General features: G+C 39.5%; 1 protein-coding gene across 1 annotated transcript in view; it reads right to left on the reverse strand.

The window, feature by feature from the left end:
- Positions 1-1,407: 1,407 nt before the first annotated feature.
- The window catches only part of NUP153 (nucleoporin 153), a 76,129-nt gene continuing 65,298 nt past the window's right edge, over positions 1,408-12,238 (reverse strand). The window contains exons 18-22 of the mRNA XM_059938002.1: positions 9,796-10,680; positions 7,752-8,108; positions 6,785-7,057; positions 3,800-3,968; positions 1,408-3,374 (exon numbers count right to left, since the gene is read on the reverse strand). Coding sequence (XP_059793985.1) covers positions 3,293-3,374; positions 3,800-3,968; positions 6,785-7,057; positions 7,752-8,108; positions 9,796-10,680 — 1,766 coding nt within the window. The 3' untranslated portion in view covers positions 1,408-3,292. The remainder of the gene's footprint in view (positions 3,375-3,799; positions 3,969-6,784; positions 7,058-7,751; positions 8,109-9,795; positions 10,681-12,238) is intronic.

A 12,238-nucleotide genomic window follows, 5' to 3' on the forward strand; every position in this document is an offset into this window, starting at 1 on the left:
TGCAAGATACTAAGGACCTACATTACACGTGAGGAACCAGAAGTCAGAGTCTCGTAGCTAGTAGAAGACTGAGCTGGGCAATTTAATCCTAGTCTGGTCTTGTAAGCATTCCCTATTCAGACCTTTACAAACAAAACTAGGACAGGACACACAACAGGTTCCTCGAGAAACACAAAGATAATAAAGGATAAACTTAAATGTAGTTAAACTGTGGCGTGGTCTGAATCCTGTACACAATGTGCTGTTAGGACCTCGGCCATGAACTACTACACATTCTGGAAACCACAGTGGATGTCTGAGGTAAGCTTATAAAAGTTGCCCCATATTACAAGGAAACGAAAGCTCTGACATGGTGTGTATATATAGGTGGTGTGTGTAGCTAGCTAGACCCAACACACCCATTTTTCTCAATTTTACTGTACCAAATTCATCAGTTTCCATTAAACAGGCCCAGCACTTGACATACTGATACAATTAAAGAAAACATAAGTTCTTCCCCAGGCTAAACCAGGAAGTTTATGGCCTGGTTACAAATTGCTAAAATTAGTCCAACACTTATTTCAAGTAATAAAATCCTGATTCCATGAATAATTCCAAGAGAAATTTGTAACAAATAGCTAAAGACTTATTTCAGTTGTCTGAATTGTACTTCTTTTTCTTAATTGCCCCAAACTGTAAATTACTAAAAAACAACCTACCACTTGAGAGTGTCATGCCTGGACCTCATGCATCAGAAGTCTTCCAGGTGCTCATGTAAAGATCTTAGGCCCTACCTGGACCCGGTGATGCATCAATCTCTGGTGAGCAGGTCCCAGGATATACATTTGGCCCACCTCACCAAGCACACTGATGTACATTCAGTGAGAACAACGGACCCTCTTGTAAATCAACCAAATTATATAAACGTACCTGATTATTCCATCTTTCTGCATATGCCTTTCTTACCTTCAGAGATTTTCAGTTAAAAACAATTCCTCATTGATCCAGCATGAGAAGTGGGCTTTTATTGTTTTCTTTCCATAACGTTTCCCCTTCTTCCACAAACAGCGCTTGACTTTCATCTGTGTATGGAGCATGGAACCCAAGGGTGCTATTACAGCCACAGGGAGTGGGTCTGCAGCCTGCACCAGTCCGACAAAGAGATACCTCTGCTGGGCTTAAAGCAGGGACTGATTTGAGGCTGGAGCTGCTACCACGAATGTTTTCTATAGCTGCCGTGTGCAGCCTGAGAGTTAAAGCAGTTGAGATGAAAAGCCAAGTCCTACCCAAGTCCCAAACGCTCTAGCCCTAGAGATCTCTGTTCTGGGGGCCAGGAGATTTCATTTATAAGATAAGCCACCCTAAGTTTGGTTTTCAGTTACTTGCTTTAAAAAAAAAATTACTAAATAAAATGAAATATTTCCAGCACATTTTTAATGAAAAATCTTTCCCAGAAGAGAAAGCCTAATATTCCCATCCATATCGACCTAAAGAATGGCTAAGAATGAACGAACATGCAGTTTAGTTAGGCATTAACTTCTCCGCATCAACACCCCACAGGTTCCCAGTTTACTTCTTTTAGCATTCACCATCATCTTCTGCCCCAAAGAGGTTCATGTCGAATGTGTATTATTTAATAAGGTGAGAATTATAAATACAAAATTCCTGCTCCAAAACCAGCATTGGATGATGGCCTAAGACATTTTCAGTAAGAGAAACCATGTCACTGGAAACAAAAAAAGCTCTTAAACATTTTAAAGTACTGAATTTAACCACAAGTTCAGCAAAATAAAAGTCGCCACAGAATAATTATATGTACAAACTGAAGAATACAATTATCAAACGCTATCCCAAGAGCACTTTTATGGACCATAGGAAAGACATCTAGTTACAAAAAAATCGATAAAATAATCCAAAAGAAATTCCACAAAATGACCACTGAAGTTTTTGTGGGCTATTTTGGGCACGTATCTCCAAGAACTCTATCAATAAAACATTGTCTAGTCACCTATCAAGGAAGATACAAGTACAAACAGAAATGGCTGCGTGTGTTTATTTTCAACTTTTAAAAAGGTATGTCAATTTATATGCAGAGTAGGTGTGATTCCTAGCACCAGACATAAAGCAGGGTTACACTTCCCCTTCACTTAGGAGTTGTCCAAATCACTTCAATGTATTCTTCAGAATTTTTCTTCTACCTGACCATTGTTAACCTTTATAAAAAGGTTCCCTTCCACTAACACTCATACCTTCACTAGGATTTAACACTAGAACAAAACATATTTCATAATTTTTTATTGATGGCATTTATCCCATGGTTTAACATGTTAATTATACTGTAATAAACATGGCTTTAATATTAAACTTTTCCTTATTATCCAAAGTCACCACAGTCCATTTCAGTAAATATAAAAATATATGCTTAATACTTTGTACAATACTGGTTTTTGGTCCAAACAAAAACTGGATCAGAAAAGCCAATAAACTCACTTTAAGAATCCCCAATTTTTTTTTTTAAAGATTTCCAAATGGATTTAGGCAACTTTGAATAATGGGATTTACATAATAAAATCTGAGACAAGACTAAACAACAAAAAAAATTTTCTAACACAAAATTAAAATTTCAAGTTCACAGATTTATGTTATGCCAAAAAAGTACAGAAACAAAACTGTATTTACACAAGTTTCATAATAAAATAATGAAAAAGGCAAGACAGGTGATAGTCAGAAGAATGCCAATATAGAAATAGCATATAATTATTAAATGGAGAACGAACTAGATCTAACAAGTCCTTAGTATGGACCATTCTTTAATCAGGCTTCCTCTATCAGAAAATTTTAGTGCACAATACACCCAACTCACTCACTTCACACATACACCAGCACAAACTCAGCATAGAAATCATTCATTTCAACATCCTCTAATCTATACAGAATTCCTCAGATATAATTACAATTTCAATGCGTTCCATAAAACGCATATCAACGCACATGGTGCTGCAGACAAAGAGGTTGTATACAAAGCCATTCTCTTGAGCGGGTTTGATTCCTGGGTTCAGCCAGCCTATGCCAAACCAGTGAATAATTTGCTGGATCATAAAACATTTTTGCTGAAGAAGTAGTCACCGGTCTAGCTATTATTTTTTTAAAAGGGGGTGAGAGAGGTGAAGTTGGGGTTTCTGAAAAGAAAAAAGGAGGAAAATTCCAAAATTAAAGATCTGACTTCAGATAACCCAGCACATAGTACAATCCAGAATCTGAAAGTAGGGCACCAGCTGTTGTTAAAACAGTGTGTATAACACCATCAAGACCTTTATTTCCTGCGTCTAACAGCAGTCTTTATCTTGCGACCAGAAACTGAAGTTCCAGAAGAGAATGAGTTTTTCCCATTTGACCTGTGAAAAACAAAAACTCTGTAATGTGACATGATGCTCAGATGAAAGTTCACAATCATAACACTAAATGTGGCTGGTGATGGGGTGGGGGACACTACTTTCTGCTACACCTCATACCCTCAGAGAGAGATGCGCACACACACACACACACACACACACACCCTGCTTTCTGCTACACCTCATACCTGAGACACACACACACACACACACACACTCTCTCTCTCTCTCTCTCTCTCTCTCTCTCTCTCTCCTGCTAGTTTTCTTAGGCTATGATCCTCCAAAATTGTAATATGGTAAATTGATGGAGAACATAGATTTTACCTCAACTATACTGCACCTTGGTGATTCTAAACACACACACACACACACACAAACACACACCCTCATTATGTTAAATTCTCCATTTCAACAAAAAGCTCTCTTACCCCAGAGTAAACGCCGCTGGAGGCTGGCTAAATTGAAAGCCCCCTGAGCCAGAGGGCTGGGCTGAGGCTGCAGGTGTGCTGGCATTTGCACCGAACGTGAACACTCCTGATGGATTATTGTTTGTGAAGTTGAAATTTGTAGCACTGCTGCCAAACTGGAAAACAGAACCTGCAATAGATGAAGCAGAAAAACTTCATTAAGGTAAAAATGATGGTTCTTCTAGTAATGACTCTGACTTTTACATACAAAAACCTGTAAAGGGTTAAAGCTCTTATGGTCACTTAAAGAAAATTAAGTATTTTCTCCACTCACACAATATGTACCTGACACCCTCAAACAAGTGACCTAACTCACCCATGACCAAGGAAAAAAGGGCAAAGTGGACTTTTCGCTAAGACCGTGGAATCAACAAACATACTTACCTCTATCTTCTTCAAACATTATGTTAAAATAACAGAAAAGGGAATTTTACAATAAATGGAAAGGAGACAACACAACAAAATTTTGAAGTTGGAAGGCTAACTGGAGCCAAGTACTAAACTAGCAGCAAGGGAAAGCACAGAAGTCTTTCCATTTACACTAAACATACCCAAAAGGTTTAGGTTCCAGGTACTTCTGGAAGTGAGAATGAAGGTGTGACTGAAAAAAAAACAAAACAGCAGAATGGTAGAGTATCTGTTTAAGAAGCAGATACCTAGATCAATCCCTCCCCAGCACCAAACAGGATAATAAATCTCCTCTACCCAGCGGAAGAATAGAACTTTAGTCTCTGGAGAGGCCTCTGGACCAGGAGACATCACACATAAAGGCAAGGATACCATATTGAAAACAGAAGGATTCAGAGTAGGTTGATACAATGAATATTGAGAGCTGCAGCCTTCCGCCACGACTCAGCTCCCATAACACTGGCAATCAGGAGTATATATACCCTTCAGGAAGGAGACTGGAAGAATCTTCTCTGGGGAATCTGGCAGTCTGAAAGGAAAGGCCTAAAGATATTGTACTAGCATCCAGTTCCTCCCAAGAGGACAAGCCAGTTAGATAAACCTACAATGATATTCAAGATCTGTAAGCCCTAACCACATACAATGAATTATCGAGTGGTATTTAGGTGTCCTGCACTCATAAAGTTATAAGTAGAATGGAAGAAAATATTTGCAAACCATATATTTGATAAAGGGCTGATATCCAAAATACATACAGAACTCCTGCAACTCAAGAGCAAACCTTCCCCCTGCAACAAACAAAAACCAAAACCAAACCAAAAAACCCCTCAAATAACCCAACTAAAAAACGGGCAAAAAAAAAAAAAAAAACGGGCAAAGAACCTGAATAGACATTTCTCCGGAGACAACACACGGGTAAATATAAAAAGATGCTCAACCTCACTAATCATCGGGGGGAATGCAAATCAAAACCACTAGGAGATATCAGCTCACACCTCTTAGAATGGCTATTATCAAAAAGATAAGAAATAACAAGTGTTGGCAAGGACGTGGAGAAAAGGGAGCCCTTGTGAACTGCTGGTAGAAATGTAAACCGCTGCAGCCACTATGGAAAACAGTATGGAAGTTCCTCAAAAAGTTAAAGATAGAACCACCATATGATCTAGCAATCCCATTCTAGGTATTTACCCAAAAGACTTTAAACTAGGCTCTCAAAAAGATAGCTGGACTCTCTCATTCATTGCAACATTATTCGCAATGACCAAGATGTAGAAACAACCTAAATATCCATAGATAGATGCACAGATAAAGGAAATGACATATATACATAAAATGGAATATTAATCTTGCAATATGGGAAAACATGCACCTGGAGGACATAAGTGAAATAAGCCAATCACAGAAGAACAAGTACTGCATGACTTCACTTCTATGAGGAATCTAAAATAACCAAATTCACAGAAGCTAAAAGAATGGTGGCTGCAGAGGAGGGCTTGGGAGTGGGAAGAAATGAGGGACTGCTATTCAAAAGGTATGAAGTGTCAGTCATGCAAGACGCGTACATTCTAGAACTCTGCTGCACAATACCGTGCCCAGAGTTAACAACACTGCATTGCACACTTAATTTGTTGAAAGAGTACATAGATCTCACGTTAAACATTCTTACTACAATTAAAAAAAAAACCCAAACACTACAAGTAGAGAGGCAAGAAGCACCAAACACATGAGGAAAGTATTTCATAAGAAACACTAAGACCAAAACAATAATAAAGAAAAGCAATTTGGAGAAAACTAAGCAAAAGCTTTAAGAAGGGGAAAAAAACCCCCTGCATCATTAATATCTTCAAGAGATCAACAGATAACACTTCTAAAACAAAAGCAAAAGGATATAAAAAGGAAACATCCACAGAACAAAGAGGACCACTTGGAAATTAAAAAGTAATACAAGTGGAGGTAAAATCTCAACAGGTGTGTTTAAAAGTAAATTGAGGGGGACTTCCCTGGTGGTGCAATGGTTAAGAATCCATCTGCCAATGCAGGGGACACGGGTTCGAGCCCTGGTCCGGGAAGATCCCACATGCCGCGGAGCAGCTAAGCCCGTGCGCCACAACTACTGAAGCCCACGCGCTGCAACTACTGAGGCCCATGCGCTCTAGGGTCCACGTCCCGCAACTACTGAGCTCACGTGCTGCAACTACTGAAGCCCACGCACCTAGAGCCCGTGCTCCGCAACAAAAGAAGCCACCACAATGAGAAGCCTGTGCACCACAACGAACAGTGGCCCTCGCTCACCGCAACTAGAGGAAGCCCGTGCACGGCAACGAAAACCCAATGCAGCCAAAAAGAAGTGCTTAACTGTGTGAAAGTTGGGAATGCTGTTTATAGGTAAATCTAAACATACACATCTCTGTTTTGCCAAGTACAAGAGACAAAAAAAGAAAAAGACATGCATGGTTTCAAAGTTCAAAGAAAAAAATTATATTTAAGACATACAGAACCCAAGTACGGAAACAAAGGACATGACTACCACATACTTACTGGAATTAGGAGCTGTCCCAGAGCCGAATGCAGACTGACTAGGCGGCTGTCCGAACACGGGAGGCTGGCTACTGCTTGACACTGTCCCAAAAGTAGGCGGCGCAGGCTGAGACCCAGCAGAAAACAGTGCTGCTGAAGATGATAGCGATCCAAAGCCTGGGGGGTTAGGCTGGCTGGCACCTTGACTTTGTCCAAACGTTGGGGTCTGGCTAGCGCCGAACGCTGGACTGGCAGATGGTGCTGAAGGTCCAGTGCCGAATACGAAGGAGGATCCTAGAGGCCCAGAGAGACACTGAAATCACCATGATGGTCAGAACGAGATAAGCCTCAAGGAATCTCTATCAACGGAGAGGCAAAGTTCAAGCTTCTTTCCAGACTCTTACCTTGCTGAACAGATCTTAGCAAGACAAGTTTTGAATACTGATTAAGAAAGAATACAATTCTCTCTACCATTATTTAGTAAAACCATATGAAATCCAAATAAACAAAAACTTCTATTAACAAGCCTCCTATCTGAACAGCCAAAAATTTTTAGGTCTTTAAAGAGATAAATCTAAGAAGACAACTGATCTGCCATCAGAAGTGTGACACACTGCAGAAATCAGCTAATGTTGTGATTATGTATCCGTTGCATAATGAGGACTAATGTCTATTAAAATAATCTTCAGTGTCTGGCTATTTACAAATTAACATTGCAAAGAAAACAAACAAACAAACAAACAAAATGACAAAAAAACACTTGAAAAAACTGAAGATTATACTCCTAATGAGATTAGAAATATTGCTTCCAAGAGTTACTTACACTATACACAAAATGCATATCATTCCACATAGTGAATAACTACAACACCCTGGGTAGAGATGACCTAAAAGCGGCCATGCTCTTTTGTGGCATTATTTGCCAAGAGTTCATCTGCTTACAATGAAAGCCATTCAAACTAACATGTCTCTTCTTTTTTAAATGTACCTGCAGAGCTCGATGTGGTGGGAGCTCCAAAGCTGAAACCAGAGGCGGCAGTGTCACTGCTGCTGGCACCCGGACCAAAGACAAATGGGGCGACAGCTGTGCCCGCGCTCGACGTGGTTGCTGGTTTGCTCTCTCGAGAAAACAGCAAAGACTGAGATGTACTGGATTCGGCAGAGTTCCCAAAGGCAGAGCTGCTCACAGGACTGCTGGCCTGTCCAAACACAAAGGCAGCCGCAGGCACACTGGAGGACGCGGTGGAACTACCAAACATGCCGCCAGCAGCTGAAGTGGCCGGTGTACTTGAACTAGAGGAACTGCTGTTCAGGAAACTAAACACTGGCTTTGCTGTACCTTGATCTGTAAGACAGAAATTAAGAAATAAACAAAAACCTTTAAGAACAGGTAATACCAGAAAGCATTTTTTCCTAGCCTAAAGTCTAAGAGTCCATTAGAAAACAGAATCATTAAGTTTTTAATATAGATTCATTCATCGAATGGACATCTGTTACGTTAAATTTTGATGCAGTCAAATATATCCATCTTTTCTTTTATGGCTTATGAATTTTGTCTAACATAGCAAAACCTTTGGCATTCAGATTAATAAAAATAAAAAATATTCCTTAAATCCAAATCTAACTGGATACTCTGGATAACAAATTCAGACAATGGGAGACAGCTACACTTTTATAAATTTGATTTCGCAATTTATGTTAGCAGGATTGTAACTTCAATTTATCTGAACAATGGCCAATTTTCTCTGCCACCTTTATTGACCGGTGTACCCTTTGCTCACTAATTTGTAACTCTACCTTTACAACGTACTAAACTTCCAAACCTCTACAGTTACTGTTATTAGGCTATTTTAGCATGTTGCAGGTTCTGCTGATACTATAAAATACAAATTGGAAATGTTAGTAAATACAAATGGGAAATGCTGTCCAACTATTTATTCTTGATTTGGAGAAAAGAGAATGATTTTTTATATGGTGACCCTGAATCCAGTTACCTTCAGTAGAAGACTTTTTTTTTTTTAAACTTGTTCCAATAATATCTCAGTTCCAACACTATTTACTAGACAGGGCTGGTCACATTGTGGTATGGGCACTGGTATAATTTACAGAAAATGGAGCATGTTAGCTCACTTTCAGGTGGTTTAATAGGATGTTAAAAATGTCTATTTCAATGGAAACAGTATAGCGATACCAGGATTAAATTCGATTAGACCCTATCTCATTTTTATTCCTTTCTAAATAATAATGTATAATTTAGTTTTTGTTTCCTTTGAAGGGTGTTTTAAAATTTAAGTAGAATTTTATAGGCAAAAACTGCTCACACCTATGTGTTGAATTCCATACAGTTTTTTTTTAGGTTAATTTTTCATTTTCTCGTGTTTCTAATTTATTATTCAAAAGTTTTCATGTTCTTTTGCATTGTGTTCTGGGAAATTCCAGTTCACTAATCCAATTTATCAGCTGTTTTTTTTTCCCCCTGCTCCTCAGTCCACACAATGATTTTATTTCACAAACTATGTTTCTTTAACTTTTAAAAATGCTATTTCATTTTTTTTCTTCCAGATCTTAGTTTTTATAATCACCTCTATTTCTCAGGGATTTATCATATTTGTTGTCTATGTTCCTTAAATGCCAGATGAAGGCTGGTTATCTCTATTTGTAAATGAAGGCCTGTACATAAAGATTTTATTAGTTAAAAAATATTTCATGAGCTTAAGAAAAAATGCTTATTTTCCTGAACAGTATATGTCAATTCTGATTATAAAAGCCCAAACAGAAGGGAGAAAGTCACGGACAAATGTGCAAATATTGTGGGCTTTCCATTAGAGCTGTATTTCTCAAAATTGGATATGTAAATAACTTCATCAGAATCACGGGGGGGATTCTGAAGGAGCTGAATCCTCAGCTCCTTCCCAGAGAGTTCTATTACTGGTACTCTCTCAACTATTTCCAGTATAAACCACTCCTTGCCTTGCTACATTTGTTGACATCTTGTAAAAAACAAAAAACAAAAAACAATGTTTAATACTTACCAGCTGTAGTACTGGTTTGAGCTCCAAAAGCAAAAGTGGCCTTCGTTGGCTGTTCAGATTCCTTCTCAGATGGTTTCGCCATACTGAAACTAAAGGTCGACTTGGAAGAACCCTCGTCTTTGGTTTGCTCTGAGTTCCCAAAGGAAAACACTGGTGGACACTTTGGCTCTTCACTGTCAGCTTTTTTCCCAAACACTAGAGATGTAGACGTGACAGGCTCTTGCTGTTTCTCTTCTGTCCTTCCCAAAACAAACAACGAGGCAGATGGCAGGGGGGCAGGGTCCACGCTGCCAAAAGTGAACCCTCCTTTGGAGGCAGGGGTTTCTTCTTTTTTTGCTTCTGACGTCTGACATGTGAAAGGAGCCGCTGAGACACTCTTGGTGTCTATGGTTCCAAAACTGAAGCTGCTCTTGCTCTCAGAGGTCACTGTGGTGTCAGTAGCAGCAGGGGGAGGGTTAACGATACCTGAACCAAAGCTAAAGCCTGCAGATGAAGATTTAGGCGGTTCTTCTTTCTTTTCTTGCTGCCCAAGACTAGACACCCCAAACTGAAATGGAGCTAAAGAAGGCGGATTGCTTAAACCAGAAGCAAGTCCAAACTTAAAATTACTATCATTTTTACTATCTTTTTTAACTTCTTCAGGTTTAGAATCAGATGAAACTCCAAATTTAAAATCTCCTATTGGTTTAGAAAATTTAAAGCCTTCACTCAAAGGGGTTACAGACCCAGAATCTAATGACACACCTATTTTGAAACCTCCTTGATCTCCAAATTTAAAATCTCCAGTGTTTGTTAAAGTCTGAGAGGGCCCAGAAGAGGATGACGGGATACCAAATTTGAAGGATGAGGTTGCTGTGCTCGAAGATGAGGAAGACGGGCTGAAGCCTTCAAAAATATAAGAAACACCACAAAGACAATGAATTAGTACTGCTCTCTCAAACAGAATGCCAACCTTGAAAAGTAAAGGGACATGGGACAACTCTGAAAAGGCCTACTTCGAAGAGTATTAGTTTAACAATGGCAGTAAACATGAACCAAGTTGCCCATATTCAGCATCTCGATCCTCACAACTACACTGATGTGCCACATTTCATCTACCAGACTGACAGAGATCAAACAAGTTTGATAAAACAGTGCTGGTGATGAGACCAGGAGTAACAGACACTCTAGACATGGCAGGTGGATGTGTAAATCAGCACAAAATTTGTGGAAGGCAACTTGCCAATATTTACCCCAAATTACAGACACATGTACCCTTTGACCCAGCAAGTCTACAGCCGAGTCTTTATTTGAATGATAAACTCAAAGATATGCAGAATGCCATATGCAATCCAGGCAGCTGTAAATGAAGAACAAAGTCCAAGCTAATCTGTGGTAATGTCAAGGGTGCAGAAAGGCGGTGTGGTATACAACCTTTTCTAACAAGGTAGAGAGAAGTAAGAATATAGAGAATAGAAGTATATTTGCTTGTGATGTGCATAAAGAAACATTGAAAGAGTTACAAGAAACTAACCACAGAGAGCTATTACCATTGGTGGAGCAGGAAGGATGGAAAATGAGCCAATGGGGACAAGAAAGAGACTTTTCGCTGTGAATCCTGTCATAATTTGCTTTTTAAATCTTGTGAGGACATCATGTGTTATTTACTTAAGAATTAAAATTTTTAGCACCAAAGAACTAGAATTGTATGAGTGGAAGCAATATTTTAAAAAATAAAAATACTATACTGACAAGATCAAAGTCTTGGTTTCAGAATTCTTCTCTGTAGTGGAATAAACTAGAAATGAAGCACTTGAATGACTGGCTCAACACAAAAATCATTAAACAGTGCCAAGGTATTCATCCATTACTCTGTTTACCCACATGTAAATAAAGACAAGTGACAGCCAAGGGCTTGTAAAAAGCGCTTGTCTTCAGATTTCCCCCTTTAATGATTACCCACCCCACTTTCTTTCCATAAGAAACTTATTTGAAAAATTATATCAGAATCTCAAAAGCAGGACTTTCCCTGGTGGCACAGTGGTTAAGAATCCGCCTGCCAATGAAGGGGACATGGGTTTGTTACCTGGTCCGGGAAGATCCCACGTGCTGAGGAGCCACTAAGCCCGTGCGCCACAACTACTGAGCCTGCGCTCTAGGGCCCGCGAGCCACAACTACTGAAGTCCGTGCGCCTAGAGCCCGTGCTCCGCAACAAGAGAAGCCACTGCAGTGAGAAGCCTGTGCACCGCAACGAAGAGTAGCCCCCGCTCGCCGCAACTAGGGAAAGCCCGCGTGCAGCAACGGAGACCCAACGCATCCAAAAAACAAAAAAATCTCAAAAGCAAATGGCTATCCACACGGTCTCTGAAATACCTTAAGTGATATTAGACAGAAAACTAAAAATAAAGGTGCCAAAGACAATAATTAACTAGTTATCACCTCTGACTCAAAGGATCTCAAAGG

Source organism: Balaenoptera ricei, chromosome 11 (assembly GCF_028023285.1).
Source record: "Balaenoptera ricei isolate mBalRic1 chromosome 11, mBalRic1.hap2, whole genome shotgun sequence".
Taxonomy (NCBI): Eukaryota; Metazoa; Chordata; class Mammalia; order Artiodactyla; family Balaenopteridae; genus Balaenoptera; species Balaenoptera ricei.